At 43.5% G+C, this 21,399-nt stretch overlaps 1 protein-coding gene across 4 annotated transcripts in view; it reads left to right on the top strand.

The window, feature by feature from the left end:
* hivep1 (HIVEP zinc finger 1) overlaps positions 1-21,078 on the top strand; it is a 65,651-nt gene extending 44,573 nt beyond the window's left edge. For all 4 annotated transcript variants that reach the window (XM_004569189.5, XM_076879582.1, XM_012924137.4 and 1 more), the window contains 7 exons: positions 7,860-7,913; positions 10,996-16,772; positions 16,869-17,002; positions 17,090-17,265; positions 17,787-17,888; positions 18,585-19,108; positions 19,347-21,078. In XM_004569189.5, coding sequence (XP_004569246.1) covers positions 7,860-7,913; positions 10,996-16,772; positions 16,869-17,002; positions 17,090-17,265; positions 17,787-17,888; positions 18,585-19,108; positions 19,347-20,444 — 7,865 coding nt within the window. In that variant the 3' untranslated portion in view covers positions 20,445-21,078. The remainder of the gene's footprint in view (positions 1-7,859; positions 7,914-10,995; positions 16,773-16,868; positions 17,003-17,089; positions 17,266-17,786; positions 17,889-18,584; positions 19,109-19,346) is intronic.
* The last annotated feature ends 321 nt before the right edge of the window (positions 21,079-21,399 follow it).

Here is a 21,399-nt window from a genome sequence, read left to right as displayed (position 1 = left end):
TGCGGAGGCAGCAGTACTGTACCGATAGCGCACCAAACCTCTGTCTTTGTCTGTGTGCAGGAGGGAGGGTGTGATCTATTTTTCATTTGTTGACTGGGTGTTTGCAGCTTCATCACTGTGAGGATGCAGTAGCTTTAGCTCTTATTAGCATTATTTTTAGAGGTAACTAAGACAAGTGCACCTCTGTCACGGCATTGTTCAGCTTGTGTGTGTGTTTGCTGCCCTGTGTATAAGATCCTCATCTCTCCTCTCTTGATGGTGATACATTATTAAAAGCTGCCCGCCTGAAGCTCCAGTTGATGCCGGGGTTTTTAAAATATTTTTTTTAACTCTTACCTGCCCTGCTGCTGTCACTTCCACTCAACACGCTGCTCATAAACAACACGGTAAACAGCTCTACTCCTGCCTCCCTTCATCCACATCCCTTCCACCTTGTCGCCCCCGCTTCGTGGGATGTTTAGCAGACAGCAGCTGATCTCCAGGCTGCGGGGGGGGGGGGGGGCAGGATAGGATGAGGATCAGCAACCCTGAACCACTTTTCCAAAAAACTGATGGCGCACTGCGTAAAATGTAAACATGAAGAGAAAATAATGATTTTAAAATATTTATTTTTAGGTTAAAAAAACGTATTTGTTCAGATATAAATGGGGTTTGCAGAAGTAAAAACTGGGAAGGAGTCTCTGCTTTGACTCTGAGGGCAAACAGTCCCAGCAATTAAAACATAGCATTTCTCCAAGTAATATGCAAATAACAGCCACGTATCTGTGGTACGCAATATAACTGAAGGAGTCAGAAAATCAGAAGGAATCTCTGTAAGGGACAAGTCTGTGCAAGCACTGGGACGGCTTTACGTTTGTAACCTGATTCTGCGGCTCACTCAAAAACCAGTAACACAGTCTGTTTCTGGATCTTTTCCTTGTTATTCGTTTTATTTGCATAGTAAACTTTTACTTTGCATGTGTGGATGCAGCAGCACAGTTGACCTCCCTGTGCCCCGGTGCAGCCACCGTTAATGCTAAAGGGTTCTCTGCTATTCAGATGAGGTTTGGTTTGGGTTTTTTTTCCATAAAATGACTTACTTATTACAGCAAGACATTTTACATACATCACAGCATCTGTATTAAGAGTTTATGTCCAGCCCGTAGCCCAGACCCACTGAAAACATTTATTAGGGAAAAAAAAATAGATCAAAGGAGGCAGTGAGATATTAAATAGTCAACATTTTGCATCTAGATGACTAAAAGCATTTACCTTTATGAACTACATTCATCTCGTCAACTTCTAAATGCGTACAGAGACTGCTTTTAAAGAAAACAATCGAGTCCAGTCTTTACAATTTTGTAAAATTCGTTTGTTATGAAATATTTCTACTTCATCATAAAAATAGGCTTATTTTATGTTAGTGTTCACCTGAGGCAGATCATTTTTAAAATGTATATACATAAATAAAATTATATACATTTACATAATATATATGTAAATTTATAATACATTTATAACACATGCATTCAGTACATTACTTTCTTTTAAATTTCCTAATTTAAAAAAAAGATATATATCTCGTAGCCTTGCACTCAACGATCCTAGTGGTCTATCACACTTGGGGCTTGCTACCCAATCTCAGGTGGGAGTGATGATATCTCCCCCCTGACCTGTCGTCCTGGCTCCCCCTTGCCATAGCATGTGTGTGCAGTAGGCTCGCATGGGGGGGGTCTAGCCTTAGGACCCTTACTGGATACAGATGCCCCAGGCGGGAATCAATTTTGTGACGCTCTAGAGGCGTGTAGTCTTACCACTATGCTATATATATATATATATATATATATATATATATATATATATATATTCCAATGATTAAAGACTGAAATTTGCTTAAATTTTTGGAAACCTCAAATATTTAACTGGTGTATCAATATTAACGTGCCAATAACCATAATTAAAATAATCAGTCCTAAAAAGAATGAAACGTGTTGCACACGCAGTATCACGCTATGCAGTTGAAAGGTTTATTTTCAAAGACCTGACTTAACGGCAACAGAGGAAACTGAACCTTCTTCAAGTATAAACTAAGAATCCGTCCAGAAATTTGATCTCAGAAATCAAGCAGAAAAACACTTTAAAGAAATTTTAACCCGCATTAGATTTTAGATTCGATTTTTGTCCCGAGTCTTTATGCTCTCTCCCTCTTCATCGGTGTTAGGTGTTCCCATCATTCTCTCTGTGTCTGTGCTTTTGTGTTGATTAGATTTGATAAAGTGAGAGGGAGCTAATGCGAGGAAGGGAGCGGGAGTGGCAGTCGCATCGCGCTGAGCTGACTGGTGATGATGATTGACTGCAGGGTAATGGGACACTCAGTGCGATTGGGGATTCCTCTGCGCTTCCTCATCTTTTGTTCGGTCACTCAGGAAGCACAAGCTGTACTTCCTTCGAGTCGTTTCAGTCTCAGTTCTGCATTCAGATTGGCTCACCCTGCTCGAGACCGCCGGCAGGCTGTTTTCACGGGTGTGTCCGCGATGATAAAGAATGTGTCACGCACTGATGACAACCCTTATGGACACTTATTGCACCGGTCAGCTGCTGAGGACAGCAAAAACTCAGGTTCTCCTCTGGAGGAGACAAAGATGAGATCGACAGACTGCCTTTAAAGGTGACGGCGAGTTCTGCACAGCTCATGCATCTGCCAGCTGTTGTTATGAGTATTGTACGAGGGGATGCCCATGTTTAATAATAGCGTCATTGTCAAATGAAGCCATTCAGGGAGCGATCAGGATTCTGTAGAAGAGAAAATATTGTTGCCTGTACATCTGTCATTTAAACTATAATTACATAAAAGAACAAACCGGGCGTTTATCAGAGTTGAAATGGTTCCCTATTTGGCTGCAGACGGCTTTATTTCCTACAGCTGGTGCAACTGGCATGATTTCAGCCTTTCTGTCTATTAATCCTGCTCTAATCAGAGGGAACCAAATTAAAAGACTGTAAGGAGAAGCTACGTACAGCACAGCTGAAATACTAATTTCATTAATCTGCTAAGTACTTTGTTGATTAATCTTTTTTTGCAAGTAAAGTAATAGTAATTAAAAAAGATGTTTATGTTGCCAATTTTTCCTTAAAAACAGTTCAGGAACCCATATTGTTGGAATTGGTATCAAATGAGACACAACTGAGAGCAGATTTCTAAATATTTTATGAGGAAATAAAGTAAATTGTGGATTTTGTCTGTTATCTAATCAATTAAAGGACATAAGCTTTGATTTCTACCGTATATGCCTGTTTTATCTCTCACTTAATGCTGACAATCCTTTCTTAATAATTTTTGCCAATAAATTGATTTCTTGGCCCCCTGAGCCAAATGTGAAACTGCCAGATTTCTTTTAAAAGCTGCACAAGACAAACAAAAGCAGGAACATTATCTAAACAGCAAATGTCTTACCCACAGTTACCTGAATAGGTTCAATGCTTTAGTGCTGTTTCGAAGCAGGACTGCAATAAATTGTTTTTAATCTCAGTCAATCTACTGTTTCTTTTAAATTGTTATTAATTCATGAATTCATTTACCTTTTTTAATATTATTTAGTTAATGATCTGTAAACAAAGCAGAGAAAACCAGCTGGAGGAAGGGAATGTGGAGTACCATATATTCCTTAATAAATGACTTAATTATGCATAAATGATCAGTGTGCTTTATTTGCTAATTAGCGTATGGTTGCTCAACTAATTATCACCATCGATTGCCCATTTTTACGGAGTTGGAAAATGTCCTCGTCTGTGAGTGAGCGCATGCATCAGTTAGTGTGAGGGTGTCTTTGATGGGTGTTTGATGGTAGCGTGTGAGTGAGTGTTTGCACAGAGCCGGGTGGGTACAGCAGGCTGGTGGAGGTGCTCGAGTTACATAATCCCAAACTCCCTCCCGCGCAGTGACAGCGAAGAGGGGGGCAGCTGCCGAATCCCATCTTGTCATCTCCGCTCTCCTTCTCCTCTTCCTCTCCTCTTTCCCGTTTGATCCAGCAATAAGCGCCCGCTGTCCTCCTGCTTCCTGCTATCATCCACACATCAGCTTCAGGCACTTCAGTCCACCTATCTGGATCGAACTATCACGGACACGACACCAACCGTTTCCACAGAATTTGTTTTAATTTAGTACCTCAGACGTGATTAAAAAGACGGCTCAAACTATGGTCCAGCAGCAGTTTTCGGGCTTCTCGTTGGTGTGCTGGTGACACCTCAAACCCCTCGCAGATGCTGTTTTTGTGAAAAACAATTATCCCCCTCCCCACACGCACACATCTTTGATGCTATAACAGGGGAAGCTGAAGCCAAACTGTTGGGGCCATCTGAAACACGTGAATTTTGTGCATATGGCTGCCATGAAACGCTGCCACAGTGCTGTCGATGGCCGCCATTTGGCTCGGCGAGGCCCAGCAGGGAAGGCTGTTGAGTAAAATATGAATTTTTACAAGCTGGCAGTGACGGGAGGAGGGTGTATGAGCCTGGTGGTTATTTGTTGGCCAACAGGCAGAGGGACTCTCAGCGGGGATCCAGTGCCAGGGAGATGCAGTTGTGATGCTGCTCGATGTAGGGTGAAATGTAATATTATTATTATCCATTAGGAGGGTGGGGATCTAGTTTGACATAGGTTGTTTTTTTTAGAAGTTTAGATCATGTTTAGATCTGCAGCTCATCTGTTTGGATGGGCTTCCCCTCCTACCCAACACTCCTCCCCCCCCACCATAAGTGCAAGGTTGTAAACTCACATCAGGTGGGCGCTGGTATCGAAAGGTGTGAACGTTTTCTTTGCCGTTACGTCATCTTTGCCCTGGGGGTAACGGTAATCATATTTCCTAGTCATCGTAGACAGCACAGAGAGAGGAGTGGGCTGGAAGATGTCGAGCGGGGGGGGGGCATTAAAGATTTGTGGTTGTCATGACAGCAACCAGAGAGGAGACTGACTCCCTCGCCCACTAACCTCAGCCTAATTGACATGCACCCGCCCACTCGGGCCTCTCCCAGCCTGATCATATCCTGAGATATCACGTTTTATAGATCAAAGATCAGGAGTTGGCACCCTCGAGACTGAGGGCGAACTTCCATCTGCGTTTCGCTGCTGTCCTGTTGTTTCATTTGTAGGAGAACAGAACAACCTGCACATCAGACTCCTTTGTGATTTAAGTAAGACAAAGTACCACTGCATGTTTAAGTTGCATATCGATCCATGGTCCACTAAATTATTAAAGCCTCTTGCTTACAGTACAGTCTACTTAAGCGCACCAAACTCCCAGGGCAGCAGCCCAATGTGCTTTGTAAGGGCGATGATCATTTTTTTTGTGTTTAATGGTTAGAAGGAGCCAAAAGAATTGGAGTATGTACAGCACAGTGTTTTTAAAAAGCAGTTCAAGGATCCTACAAATAGTTTTTCTTCCCTTCTATGCTCTGTTTAAAACCACACTTGTAAGCAGTTGCCCTATAAGTGGCTCTGTCTGACTTTAATGTCCTCAAACTGTGTTGTCTTTTTGGTTTTCTCGCTTCCTTCAAATTTTGTGGTCATGTTACACAATGCAGCGCTCTGCTTTTCATCACCACTAACATTTTGTATGGATTCCTTTGTGCTGTTTTTGCTGAGGTTATGGTACAATTACACCAATTTTTTCTTTTAGATGGCACTGGGATGGTCGCAAAGCCCACATGTAGCCCTCACCCACACTACCTCAGCAACCCCAGCAGCCATAATGAGGCAAATATGAGCAACCCCATAATAATTCCCTGCTTGTTTAATAATTCGGGCGCTCTGAGTAGAATATTTTTCTCGTCCTTATTGAAGGTAGTGCTGCCTCGCCCCTTTCCATTCACCCACGCTGGGGTTTCCTGATCTTTTCCATGCTCCAGAGCTCCACTTCATGGGTGTCATTCAGCGCGAGGGGGTCGTGTTTGCAGCTTGTTATGTAAGAAGAAGAATATGCTCTATGATAGCTTACACTCCGCTCTCCTAACATACACAACCACTAATAAGATTTTTGGTGGGCAGTAATCACTTACGCCCTTGTTTGCCAGCGTGCTCTAATACGAGACATATGTATATCACGCTGTGTAGACTATGAAGCATATGCTCTCTGAAGTCTACCTCGGAACCTCCCGACCACTAAAATAAGCATTTATTATCTCAAATTGGTTTGCAGCAGCACAGATATTTACACGAGGAAGCCGTGAGGGTGAGCCGTGGTAGCCATGACTCTGAGGGAAGCTTCGGGATCCTCTCTGTTTGGAGAAATACCGTGCCGCCTTCGTTGCCAGGAAAACACAGCAGTTCCTTTGCCTTTGGATGCCAAGGGCGTTCACGTGGTCATTTATATGTAAACAAATGCGTACCTCTGTCTTTGCTCTCTTTCTATCTACCATTTTGTTAAAGATGTGCAGATAAACAAACGCTCTACCCTCTCCTCGTGTGCCTCGGTTGCTGTGTTTCTGCTGGCAGGGTGCCTTTGTTTTGCTCTACAGCAGTGCAGGGGTGGGGACGCATTATGTAATTCGCGGCGTGTGCCTGGGATATAGAGAGGGAGAGAGACTGAGAAGGGTGTGACTATAGTAACACAAACACACAGAGATGATGACAGAATCCCTGACCTCCTCTGTGGCCTGCTTGTGTCCTCCCCTCTGAGTATTCCCGGCATTGGACTGTAAATTTGGGAACCACAGAGGAACATCCTCTTTCACTCTCCATTAACATTTGTGCAAAATTACTCCCACCGGTCCTCAAGGACTCCGCTTGCACTCTAATGTCAGAAGCAGGGCATAGAAGTCTTTGTGGGTTTGTTTTTCCATCCAGTTTCCATGGATGGTTTGGGAAGGCACGGACATGCTACAGTAGTGGCCAGGCTCTGGTATTGTGTGTTGCATGCAGAATTTTACATTTTGCTTATAGAAGCCTGCAAAAAAAAAGTCAAATTACTGCAGTATCCAGGAAACAAAGCTGTCAAAACAGCTCAGAATATGTTTTGCATAATAGAAAGTGAGGAAAAGAAGAAAGAGCTGCTAATGGTCCATCAGATTTCCTGAAAGTAATGAGTTTGCACTTTCATTTTTCATATGAATTTTTTTATTGTTATGGTTTTAATGAATAAATATGTCTGCCTGTTGCTTGAACTTGGAGAAGAAGTCAGAGTTTTGAACATAAATTAGAAATAATGAGTGCTGGACATGTACTTTCATATTCTGTATCCTTCCTCACTCCCACAGCCAGTGGCAGTGACCCTGCAGGAGCAGGAAACCAGAGGATTTAACTCATCTCTTTGCCTCTATTCCACTGTGTATAACCCACTCACGCCACAACGAGCCAGTCTATATAATTAATATTGATTACAGTACTGCGTCACCTCCCACACATCCATATGGGTCATACAAAAACAGGTTCTTAACCTGCTGGATGTGGGTGATATGCTGTGACATATAGAAGAGCTGAATTGAATACTCTTGTGCCCCCCGAGGGGCGTAAACTGCAGTTAAATATGCAAATTGATCTGTGGGTTAGAGCGCACACTGTGATAATGACAACGAACCCACCTTATAGACTTGTTTGCAAACTTAATCTGTGTATCAAACACCCTCGTACTGCTCTTTTCTGTAAGTGGGTGTGCCTGCGTGATTGTGTTTTTGTGTGCGCCCCCCTTCATATGATTACAGTAGTTTCCATAATGGAATAGTGCACTCTCTCTGCTATGGAAGAATGTCTGTTTTTCATTTGAAAGACCTTCATCCTGCTGCAGCCGTGTGGGAAGCATCCCCAGAATCATTAGTTCATTCTGCACTGCCTCGACTGTCGAGCGCGCTGCTCTGTGCTGAAAATGGTTTCTGTTCTTGTGTTGCAGATAAAATCGAGGAGGCACAGAAAGAGCTTAAAGACCCCAAAGGCTCACAGAAAGGTAAGAGATCTCTTATCAAAACTTGCAATTTCCAGAGAACTGCGAGGAAAGCTCTCTCTTTCATTTTTAATGTAGAATATCTTCTCTTTCACCACCTCAGGGTTTAAAGTGAATTAAATAAGTAATTTAACCTAAAATAAAGCACAAGCAAAAAGCGCAAAATAAATGCAAAATCACTGATGTGGAAAGGAAAGATTATTACATCGGTCACATCAGTGAGGCACGGCAAGCACATTTCACCCAGAGGAAACCCAAAGTGCTTCAGGGTACGCGGGCAAAAACACTGAAAAAAATTATAATAAAAAAGTAAAAACAACAGTGATTTACTGTTATTAATATGAATAAATCCTGCATTTAAACAGGCAGACTCATTAAGGTTTTTATGGTAATAAAGTGCTTGAACTCGTGTTTATTGTAAGAGGTACAGCTAATGTTAGAAAGGCTTGCAAACCTGATATAAGTACTGTATTTAAAGGTAAAAAGAGAGCAGAGGTAACTGCCCTTATAAACATCATGTGTGGGGTTTTTTTTATTTTTATTTTAGTGAAGACTGATGCATTTATCATGTCTTCTGAGCATGAAAGCAGATATTAGTGGCAGATGTTTATGTGGTTGCACAAAAATGTCCCATTTAAATTTTAAGGTTTTCTTTAAAAGCAATTAGATATTTAACTACCAAGTACTGTAGAGCTGTTGATGCTTCCAGGTTGGTGTGAACTTGTAATTTCTACCTGGTCTCCAGTGAAATGTGTGATTTATACTTCTGCAGTGAATCTATGTAGAGCCTACGACATAGCCTTTCACAGGTGTGTGACGCTGTTGCCAAATTCAGCCCCTAAACCACGATGGGCTGCCAGCGATCTGGTGGATAGAGTTTATTTATTTTTTTGTTCACGATCCATTCATAATCATGTGATAATGCTGCAGTTAAATTGAAATAAAAAAAAAAATATAAATTATTATTATCCGTCTCTTCTAAAGATGAACCCGGCAATTAAATTGGAGAATTGCGTCATCTACTAATCAGAAGATCAGGGTTTGATCCACAGCTCCTGTAGCCCTCTGTGTTGATTTTCTTTGGGCAAGATGGTGTTAGAGCGTGTACGTAAAGGGTAAAAAGGGCTCAACGGCAAAGAAGAGTGCGCTGTGTGCGCTTAAGAGGACTTTAAGTGCTCAGTAAGAGTAGAAAAGCGCTATATAAGGACCAGTGTATTTACCATAAAATGTTTCCTTTGTTTTGATCTGTGTGCATAAATTCTCAGTAATCTTTCCATTGTGCCCCGACTGAACACACGAACAGTTTCTTTGATAAGTGGACTGTTGTGTAACTACATTGAAATAGAAAAGCCAGTTTGACTAAGCTGTGCCTGAGAATCAGCCTGCTGTGCATTTTCCTTTTAATGACACTCAACCTTTGATTGAATCATCCACTGTAAATGGGATTGGGTGGTGATTCTAAACAGGGTATAAATATCTCAGTCCACCTCTTAAAGTACAGCAGGTAGTTTTATCACTGCCAGTAAGTCAAAGGGTAATCTCTTTGGCAACCTGCCTTATGAAGAAGTATGTCAATTGCCCTTGGTCTAGATAACTAAAGGATCGCCTTTATTTTACATTAAATATATTATTTTAATGCAGTTACAGGAACATAAGAGTGTTTAGAAATGAGGAGAAGGTTAACAAAAAGGGCTTCTTTTATCTCAGTGACTGTTAATGATGGAAAACTTGTGGTGAAGTCACGTCCCTTTTTTGAGAACTGGTTTGTGTAGTTTGGATGAATAAATATTGCCTTTCCCATGTCTTTTAGCTACAGTTTGTACAAAGATTGTTTTTAAGCATCAATTAGAAAAGGTTATTTTAAAAAACAGGGTTTGTTCAGAAGACCTTGTTATATTGATTGCATGGCAGTTTTAAAGCCTCTCTAGTTGCATGGAGAATGGATTTACTTATGTAAAGGGAAGCCCTTGAAAGAACCCTGAAGTCATCTTGGGAAATACCTACACAGGCCAGGAAACTGACAGGCTGTGACACTGCTACTCTTGTGCAACATGCCCATGAAAACACTTGCCTCAGTCATTATTATGGGACACCATTGCATGGGTGTGCCCTTTTTAAAACAGTGCACCTATTATTATAAGAATGCAGCTCAGTAAGCACGCAGATGTACTTTGTTATACGCTAGTTATTTGCACCATTTTCTGATCAGCCGAGCCTTCATAGGTCAACATTTCTTATCAACAAGGGCAAGAAGTGACTGTTACTTGCATAATAAAGCGTGGGTCTCTGTGGTATTAGTCACACAGCTAACGAGTGCGAGGGCGAAGTATCTTCACTGTAGTATACGTCTATCATTATCTAAATAAAACAAATTATCGATAAGCTGATGGAAAACAAAGTAGGCTGCAGAGAAAGCTTTCACAACTGGAATGTTGAAGCTCTCAAAAAGCTGTTTAAGACATATTTTTATATATAACAACCACAAATGTTATGTATTCGTTTTACAGTTGGATTAAAATGATAACACATGTACATGTAAATGTGCAGTATGATCCAGAATAGTGTCACTATTTGTCACTGGAGATAACACAGCTTATATAGTACAGAATTAATAGTAAAAGTAGTTAATTTATTTAAATAGTGGGAAATAAAGCAAAAACAGAACAGTCAGTAATTTTAATAGACTGCAGTCTACTTGTTTTATTGTTTCCAGTTGGAAGATGGTGCTGGTATTGAGATTAAAGTGTGTTTCAAACATTCTTCATGCGCTATAAAGGGGTAAAACAGAAGCACTGTAGTGTGTGAGCTGTTGATCTTTTTCTTTTCCTGTGTGCATTTTTGTTTTAGTTTCATGGAACAAGAAGAGTTAGTTATACGAAAAATATGATTTTCAAAATGGCATTAGTTATTTCCTGTGTCCAATAGAGATTACATTTAAACTCATTTTATAAGCCAAGGTTGTCAGCAGTAGAAGTTAATTTTTTCAATAATGTCATTTGTGCTAACTCTTTGTGGTAGCACTGGAAGAGAGGAGATGAAGGAAATGGTTATTATACCACCTTAATTATTGTCTCTGTCTCCACAGGGCTATCTGACAGCAGTCGAAGAAATGCGGACAGCATAAAGGGTCTTAAGAGGAAGAAGGTTGTTGCAGAGAATCAGCTAAAGAAAATTCCAAAATCTCCAGTGAAGAAGCCCCTGCAGTCAAAAACATCTGCTGAATCTGCTCTCCGAGGATCTTCGTCCAAGGAAACTCCGCATTCTTGCTCCTCCTCCTCCAACAGTCCTTCCCACAATCTTTCAACATCGCCCAGTGGAGAAAGTGACCAAAAGTATGCTCAACCAGTTGCAGCGTCCCCTGACAAGGGGTCATTTTCTGCTGAGGCTGAAAGGCTGAAGCAGGAAAAATCATCTTCTAGGCCACCATCGCTTGAGCTCACAGCTGGTGAGGAGGACACTCTGATTACTGCTAAAGGAACTCTAAAGCCTAAAGAAAGCAAAAGCCAAGACTCCAGCTTTGACGGAGATCCTTACGCCAACAGCGCTCCACTTGATGTTCTACTTAAGGCCATGGAGCCTGATTTTAGCACACTGGCTGAGAGGAAAGCCTCGATGCAGGTCACAGCCATCGGTAAAGCCAGTGGTGAAATCACAGCAATGCCAGGTGTCAATGTTGGTCTCCAGACCCAACCTTCCCATATGCAGACCTATTATATTGACAAACAGGGCAATGTCATTGGCATTGCAGCGCCAATACAGGGAAATCTACAAACAGGTCCACAGGGTACCGCTCCCCTTGCTACACCGCATTTTATGCCCGTTGCTTCCAATCCAGAAAATCCTAGCTTGCACATAAACTTTAATGCAGGACCATCTACTATAACTCATGCTCCTGTTCCCTCTGGCTCAAGTGCTTTGCCACAAAGCCAACCACCAGTTGTGCACACATGCCAGTCCCTCTCAGCCAGTGTTCCCAGCAGTATTCAGGTCCCAGTTACACCAGGCAGCAACCAAGTTCAGATGACCACTGTTATGACCTTTGGTGCTGAACAGGTTTCCAAAGACCAAAAGCCTAAAAAACCAGGAAAGTACGTTTGTGAATACTGCAACCGGGCATGTGCAAAACCCAGTGTGCTGCTCAAACACATCAGGTCTCACACAGGAGAAAGGCCATATCCCTGTGTTACTTGTGGCTTCTCATTCAAAACCAAGAGCAACTTGTACAAACACAAGAAATCACATGCTCATGCCATAAAACTGGGTCTCATTGCACGCTCCGAATCAGGAGGTGGATCGCTATCTCAAGAGTCTGACAAAACCACAGGAACACATTCAGAGGCAGAGGAGAGTGGAGACAGCGATGAGGAAGGTAGCACTGCCGACTTAGACCCCGACTCGTCACAAAGCAGCGTGGCTGCTTTGTCTGAAAACAGTTTACTGAGTGCAGGTGGAACACAAGCCAACCATGGGGAAGTGGACTTATCCGGTGTTTCTGACTCAGTCAAATCATCCCCAGCTCAGAGAGCTCACGAGCCTAAAGTAACAGCTGCACTCCCAAAAGTTGTTGTGTACCCAGTTAATGTCTCCCCTCTGAGGGCGGATAGTCCGAGAGTTACAGGAGCAGCACCTGAGCAAGCTGCTGCACAACGACAACGAGACTTCCAGACTGCCAGTCTGAGATCGAATATCACAGTCTTGTCATCTCTGAAAGGGGTGGATGGTGCAAATCCCTTACTAGAAACCGTCAGTGAAGATGAAGACCAACACTGCAAGTCTCCACTGTTAAGTGGGCACGCTCAGCTTCAGCGGCAACAAGCAACAGACTTTTCTCAGCAGCAACAGCCTAAGTGTCTACTTAGTCCACGTAGTTTGGGAAGCACTGATTCAGGTTACTTCTCACGTTCTGAAAGTGCTGATCAGGCCATGAGTCCACCCAGTCCATTTGTAAAGATAACTCCACCAGTAGATGTTGATATTGCCAAGAACACTCTTCCTAATGTCCCTCCTGTGGTTGCCTCAGTCATGCATGTAGCACATGAGCAGAGACCAAGGGCGATAGACGGACAAATGCGTCCACGATTAGAAGCCAGTGCACGCTCTTTAGAAGAACGAATTACAAAGTTGATATCTGATAATGAGATAGTAGTTGACAACAAGCAGCTGGACAGTGTAAAGCCAAGGAGGACCTCTCTTTCAAGGAGAGGTAGCATAGACTCCCCGAAGTCATACATATTTAAAGACTCTTTTCAGTTTGATCTTAAACCAATGGGAAGAAGGTCAAGTTCCAGCTCAGACATCCCCAAATCTCCATTCACTCCCACAGATAAATCAAAGCCAGTATTTCTTCTTTCTGTACCCCCCCAATACCCACCGATGGATTGTTTGCCAATAACAAGGAGCAACTCTATGCCTACTACACCAGGACACACTGCTCTTCCCCTTAATGTTGCTGCTGTCCCCCATCCTTTGCGCAGCAGCCAGTCATGTGATGACAAAATTAGTGCACTAAATGACGATGTATTTTCATCAGCTCCATCAACCCCAAATCCTGCAATGCATTCTCGTACCTTGGTCAGACAAATAGCAGTAGAGGACTTTTCCCACAATGAGAGACATGGTCTCCCCTCTGTTCGCTCCATGGATGAGGGCTATATCGGACAAAGCAATTCTGCAGAGCACATGCAAAGAAGCAGGTCTTTTGAACACAGTCAGGAAAGAAACAGAAAACCTCAGCAGACTAAAGGCACGATGTATGAGTGTGAAACGTGTCGTAACCGGTACAGAAAGTTAGAGAACTTTGAAACTCACAAGAAATTCTACTGCTCTGAACTTCATGGTCCAAAAAACAAACCAATGGCTGCCAAAGAAACTGACCAAGATGTTTTTCATGTTAATTTACAGCAGCCCATAGCAGGAGCAACCACAACTGGGCCAGGGGTACTTGATCAACAGACATCATTCAGGAAGAGGAGGAAAATGAAAAGTGTTGGTGATGAGGATGATCAGTCTCCAACTGATACTAGTGCACCTTGCTCTGTTAGTTTTGAGCTACCAGCAGTTCTGGCAAACAGGAATTTTCCTCACCATGCTGTAATAGTAGATATACAACCCAAAATCAACCAGCCAAAGCTACCTCAGATACAGCTTGTAGCAAGAGGCATTAATTCTCCAGATTCCAGACTTTCGCCAATACGAGAGACCCAGATCAGTACCCCTGCTAAAGGAGACTTGCAAAGGCAAGGCAGCGGCACTTCAGTCATCAGACACACCAACTCTCTCAGCAGACCCAATTCCTTTGAGACAGAGTCTATTGACAGGATCTCTCCTGTTGATAGCATGGAGAAGGATCCCCTGAACAAACCCAAATCAGATGTGGCATCTGGTGTCTTAACTGATGGTTACCATGAAACCATATCAAAACCTAAGAGCACAGATTATGGAAAACAAAGAAAGGAGCAGTGCACTGATAGGACAGTGGCACCAGTTGGTGAACACTCTACTCCTATCCATCAGTCTCGCCTTGTTCGTCAAAATAACATTCAAGTTCCTGAGATTTTAGTCACAGTGGAACCGGACAGAGAACATGAAACACAGACTGCTGAACCAGCAGATAAACCTGCAGATCAGTTCAGCTGGCCTCAGAGAAGTGAGAGTTTGTCAAAGCTCCCAGCAGAGAAACTTCCCCCTAAGAAGAAGAGAATTCGTCTGGCTCAAATGGATCATTCATCGGGCGAATCCAGTTTTGAATCGAGCCTCTCACGAAGCCTCAGCAGGGACAGCAGTCTTTCTCGTGGCTCCAGCATCTCAGCCTCTTTTGACAGAGATGAGCCATCTAGATCGGAGAGTCCTTCTCGAGGAGAGTGCGTTGGTAAAATTCCAGAGACTCAGTGTTTGCCAACAGCTTTCAATACCCTTGGTGTGCCTGGAATGATGAGGCGTGCCGCATCTGAACAGATCACATGTACTCAACCCTCTGTGGAGATTTCATGTGACTACCGCAGCAAATCCTTTGACTCTGGCAATGTATCTCCAAGTAGATCTCTGTCACCTGCTGGACAGCCAAAAAGTGGACAACTCTCCCAACTTTCCCAGGTGCCACTAATTGAAAGGAGACGGGGGCCATTAGTTCGGCAGATGTCTTTAAAAATTGGACCTGAAAGTCAGCAACCTGTTAGGAAAGCTGCCGCTCCTTTAGATAAACCTCTCATTGGAAATGTTAGCTCTTTCACTCAGAACAGACCCCAGCAGATTCACATTACTAGCAGGCGCGCAGTGCCTCAGCCCTTTGTCCTGCACACAGAAGAACCACCACTGCAAAAGAATGAGCAAATGGTGCAGAGCATTAATTTGGGTAGCCCAACTCAGCAGCCTCAAGTCCATGGCCTTCCACATCCTTGGCACCAAACATCAAGGGTTCAAATTTGCCAAAAGATACAACAACCACTAAACCAGATCTTGGTTTGTCGAGAGAACATCCAAAACAAACCAGCTGACACAGAAGAAAAAAAACATTTTGTGCCCAAATACCAACTACAGTGTCCAGCTCTGAGAACAGGCCAAACCTTTTCCTTCTCTGGCACACAGGGAGCTCAGATAGCCCTGCCAGTTTTAACAATACCAATTGCCAATCCGATTTTGAGCATTTCAAAATCATCTGATGTAATCCAAAATTTGTATGTAGCTCAACCCAGTCAACAGGCTGCAGACAGTAAAACACAGACGGTTGTTTTGTCGGGTGAACAGCGAAGAGAATCATTTGATCAAACCCAAGGAAGTGCTGTACCACTGCCACAGATCTTGATAACTCACGAGCAGATCCACCCTGCTCACTCTGTGCCCAATAAAAATAGTCTGTCGTCGACTCCCAGTGTGGAAAGTGATTTTCGTGTTGTAACAACTGCAAAGAAAGATAGGACTCAAGCTCAGACAGGAGGCCCTCATAACCGCACTGTAGAACAAACTCCTCTTGGGTCTTTACATTGCACGCAGAAACTGGCATCAGTAACACTATGCCCGCAGCAGGAACCCACTGCATCAAGCAAACGAATGTTGTCACCTGCAAACAGCTTGGACATCTACATGGAAAAGCACCAAAAACGAGCTAAAGATGAGCATGGTGTGGCCTGCCTCACCGATGGACGATCAGTCAATTATCTTAATTCCAAGATGTCGGAGGTGACCCGACAACGGAAGCTGACACTCGTTAGGCAGGTGTGCACAACTGAACCAGTGGACAGTCCCATTGAGACGGAGGCCCCACCTCTGCCCCAGGTTAAGTCAGATGGGGAGAAGGACTCAGAGGCTACTGATGATGTTAAACCTATGTCACCTGATGGTGCTGGGATAGAAAAAGATACAATAACTGTTATTCATGAAGAGACAGGCCCTATCCTGAATACTACACTTGGTAGCCAGGGAACCTCCATGCCAGCCAACAACAATCTGAAGCCTCAAGAAAAAGCTGAGGAACAGAGGTGGACTCCAGCCAAATCCCCAATTAGGCCCTCCAGTTTCCACGGTGGTCAAGTGAAATTGACCACATCTGTGTCTGTGGTTAACACAAAAGACAGCCACCGCCTGTCTTTCCCCAGCCTGAAGACCACCACCACTTTCACATGGTGTTTTTTGATGAAAAGGAAACCTCTCCATGTTCAACAGACCGACCTGAAGACTTCAGCATACGCTACCTGGACAGCCAAACCCAACAACCCTAACCCACTGGGGTTGCCTACCAAGGTGGTCATGTCTTTGTTTGACTCCAAGCAGAGCTCCAAGAAAATACACTACACATCAGCCATAAAAACAAGTGGGAAATCGGACATCTTGTCTTACTCAGGCAAGCTGAAGGATGTCATGCCCAGGGTAAGACTAACTTTCTGCAAAGTCTGAAATATCATAATGTTGTAATGATGACTTGTTTCTTGAGTCACATCCAAAAATATCATCTTTTTCCTGCAGTTGCCAGTAACCCAAAAGTCTGTATCAGTTGAAACCAAAAGTAAAGTGCAGCCAGAGACTCAAGCCAGCAACGATTCAGACAAGGACTTGGTCACTACAACAGAACCGAGGCGAATCAAAATATTTGATGGCGGGTATGAAACGGAACAATCTGATTATATTCAAAATGTTAGCAACATTATGTTAGATTTTGTGCTCATGGTTACATTTCAAACCCACAGGTACAAATCTAACGAGGAGTATGTTTATGTACGTGGCCGTGGGCGAGGTAAATACATCTGTGAGGAATGTGGGATTCGCTGCAAGAAGCCGAGCATGCTGCGCAAACACATCCGTACTCACTCTGATGTCCGGCCGTACCATTGTGTCCACTGCAATTTCTCCTTTAAGACGAAAGGTGAGTGTTAAAGCCATGTGATTATAGTTCGTACAATGCAGCTGTATAAGTCCCTTTTAAATGCAGTACATGCATGTATGATTTTTCATTTGCCTTGTCTTTTGATAATTAGTGCAGCCTCGTATAAACAGGAACAAATGTAGTTCTGTTAATGTCTTTAAAAGTTATAGCTCTTTCTCACGCCTGATTTTGCAATATCAAACTCTGTATCTGTAACACACAGGAACTGAAAGAATTTACTCTTTCCTTTTACAAGCTGTGAAATTAAAAATGTTATTCCACCATCTCTTAAACCAAGACAGTATGATTCACCATTCTTTATCGAACTTGCCTACCCACGCGACACTGCAGAACAGTACTTGGTGTCAGCAACCCACGTTCATTTAAAAATGTCTTTATCAGTTACTCACCCTTTACATAGAGCTTTCCCAAAGACCGCATACTCTTACATAAACTCCTTCTGTGCTATTGTTCAAGCTCTACCCACCCGTAAGACCTCATTGCCTCCCTTTTTGTTATAGGCAATCTGACCAAGCACATGAAATCCAAGGCCCACAGTAAGAAGTGCATGGAGATGGGGGTGCCTGACGGTCTAATTGACGATCAGGATGCTGAGGACTCTGGTACGGTGCTTTGCTCCTCGGGGTTTTCCTTGAGGGAATTGCACAAAAGCCATAACTTCTATAAGATGAACAGTTTGTCTGTAAAATATGAGTTTTGTATTACTACAGTTGCATATATAATATTGACTTAATTCAGATTTACTTATACAGTCAGCTTTGATTTCTAACAGCAGGATTGCCCTTCTTTTAATAGTTTAATGGCATGAAATATAAAACATGGAGTGTCCCTGCTTGTGCTCTGTTGCTATGTCGATCAATGGCTTTGCCACGGTCTAATTAGAAATTCTAAATGCAGCTTCTTCCTCTTAACTCAAAGCGTATGTGGGCGACATGCACAGCGTTTAGAAAGAGGAAATTGCTGCATCTAATTTTAGAAAAAAAGAGAGGGAGAGAGAGGCTGCCTGAAAACATTCTGTGGTCCAAGTCTCTAACAGCTTATTTGTTTTTCCTCCTCTGCCTGTGATGGAGCTCAGGGGCGTATGGTGGTGTAGGGTGTGAAACACTGCAGCAGCAGTACAAAACATCCACGAGTAGCGGGATTTTCAGTGCTGTTTTTTCTCACTTTAAGAAAGAAATCTTGGATGATAATCAAAGTTATTTAGTGAATGAGTTTTTTTTCTAGCTGTGATGACGTGTAAGTACAGCAGATTTCAGAGACAAGAATTCAATTTTTCTTCTCACGTATTTCCTCGGCAGGAGACCGCAGTCAGGTGAGCAGTGCTGACCGCCAAGATTCAGATGGAGATGACTCCGATGGTCCTGATGATGAGGAGAATGATGACAACGAGGAGGAAGAGGAGGACAGCCAGGCAGAGTCGGGACTCTCTACCAATCCTTCTGTGTCTGCAAGCCCGCAGCACATCTCTTCCAAAGAGGCTGACGTCCCTCCTAGCGCACTCCTAGCCCAGATGTCGATCAGCTCCATCTCCCTCCCTCTGTCCCAGCCTCCAGTTCCCGAATCCCACACAACATACTCCGAATCTGTCCCCATGATGAGCCCCGTGTTCCTGAGCAAGCATTCGGGGTCCTGCTGCAGTCAAATGGCTTTCCTTCACTCTCCTCCACCTGTTGCCACCACATCAGAGTCCTACACCTCAGACACAGAGTCGGTGCACATGATGAGCCCAGTGTCACCCTGCAGGCAGATGTCCATCGACTACCCAGACTTTGATGTGCCCCCTAGTCCCCCAGTGCAAGGCAAGGGCTCCAAAATAGGCCAGGTGAGACCCTTATTTTCTCCATGTGTCCCCCTCCATCCCTCCCTGTCTGCTTCCCTTCTTTCCTATCCATACCCTTACTTTGACTCCTGCATGCAAGGCACTTCCACAAAACTCCTCTGAATTCTCTGAGCAAAGGTGAATAATCCTATAGGTCTACTGGACTCATCCAGATATCTTCTAAACTTGGGTTTTGCTAAAATAATGTCAAGAAGTGACGATATTTTTTTTCCTTTCACAGGACACCTCTGCGTCTCCTGCTGTGGCAACCAGTGAGTCAAGTATACCAGTGGACCGGGGCACACAGACTTCCTCCTTTGGTTCTCAAGTTCCTTCACACTTCCCCCTACAGGGTGTATCACAAACACCGGGAGCAGAGACCCAGACTCACCTGTTCAGTCACCTGCCCCTGCACTCTCAGCAGCCATCTCGCTCCTCTTACAGTATGGTTCCAGTTGGGGGGATCCAGCTGGTCCCTGCTGGCCTGGCGGCTTATTCTACCTTTGTGCCAATCCAGGCGGGCCCCGTCCAGCTCACCATCCCAGCTTTGAGCGTCATTCATCGAAACACGAGCCCGTTGCCAGCTCCCAACACTCCACCCCAAACGGAGAGCTTGCCAACTCAGCCACTTGTGGTCCAGGAACCAATCAGCAGTGTTGTACCCTGCTTCCCTCTAGGGCAGGTTACTGGCCTGCAGGCTCAAACGATCCAGCCAGTGGGTCTGGAAACACTTAACCTCATGGGACTGACCAATACAGGCCTGGCATCCACACAGCTGCTGCCCCAGCAAGGCCTCACCCTCAATGCTGCCCTCGGAGTGCAGGTTTTAGCTGCCAACCCCACCTCCCAAAGCGGCACTGGGCCGCAGACACACGTCCCAGGCCTGCAAATAGTAAATATTGCCCTGCCTGCCATCATTCCTTCGCTCAGCCCTCTGTCCACCCTCAGTCCCCTCCCCGGGTCCTCTGAGAGGCAGGGAAGCCCTGAAGCTCTGGGAACACAGCCACCTCATGGTGAACACAGGCTTGGTTCACCACCCACCCCTTTTAAGGTCAGCTCCTCTCCAGAACTGACCTCAGGCAGCAGGGCTAGCCCCGGAGGTAACAGTGGAGCAGAGCTCACACAGACTGTGGCGAGGGATGAACGAGAAAAATCCCTCCAGCAGAATCCATCACCAGCTCCTGAGAGTCAAGCAAGAAGCCCCAAACAGCCTGCAGCTGAAGGAGCTGGTGATCCTGCACCTCTACGACCGCCACCAGTGACCAGCTGGCAGAAGGTAGTTGAAGACTATAATGAGGCCTCCAGTGACGATGAAGACAGACTGGTCATTGCCACCTGAAACCCTCAAGTGGAAACACTTCTTCTCCTTTTGTAATTCTTGTCACTTTGTAAGACTGAAAACACTTTTCAGGGGTTTGTTTCTCAGCAAATCACCTTTCAAAGCACAGATGCTGACATTCATGATGATGATGATGATGATGATGACCAATCATTTAATTTTTTTTCCAAATTGTCAGCTCCAGACAGTTTTTCTTTTTTTTTTTGTACATGTTGTATAGACAATTGTGCCTTTATGGAGTTTCTTGTTTAGGAATCTGTACATAATTCCTTATAAATTCAGTCAATGCTTGTGTTTAATTCAAAAAAATAAAAAAGAACCATAATACTGGATGATATCAATTTTATTCTGGAGGATTCGTCATTCGTAAATTTATGGAATTATAAATGTTGTACTTGTATATGTACATTTCTATGGATTATCGGGCAATGTTTCTGTGTACAGATGTTGTGTTCAACTATTTATTATAATCCATCTAGTGCCCATTATGACCCATAAGTCCATAGGTATGTGCATTATGGTAGCTTTACATTGCTGTATCAATATTCTTAACTGTATCAGTAAAAAAAATTGTTTATAAACCTTTAAACTGTCTTATACTTGATTGATTAAACACTTACTGCATTAAAAAGGAGGCTATTCGTCCCTCTGATCACCTGCAAACCTCACTCATTTCCAACAGTAAACATCAGTTTACAGGCTGTGCTTTTATATACTGGAAATTGATGGAAATGAGCCAGAAAAACACACTCCTGTCATTAAATGTAGACTTTAGTTTGCTTCTTTAATAAAAGCTACTTTCATCACAGCAGGTAGCTCCACATGTTTGATTTGGCAGATTTATTTATTTATTTAACACCTGATCCCACCCCAGAGGAATTTGGAGCCTTCACGTGTTAGGCAAATGTGTAAACCACTACACTATGGATGTATAGTTAATGAAGCCACATCAGAA

Source organism: Maylandia zebra, linkage group LG22 (assembly GCF_041146795.1).
Source record: "Maylandia zebra isolate NMK-2024a linkage group LG22, Mzebra_GT3a, whole genome shotgun sequence".
NCBI classification, from domain to species: Eukaryota; Metazoa; Chordata; class Actinopteri; order Cichliformes; family Cichlidae; genus Maylandia; species Maylandia zebra.
Note: the sequence above shows the minus strand (reverse complement) of the source record. Positions and strands in the feature narration are given on the sequence as shown.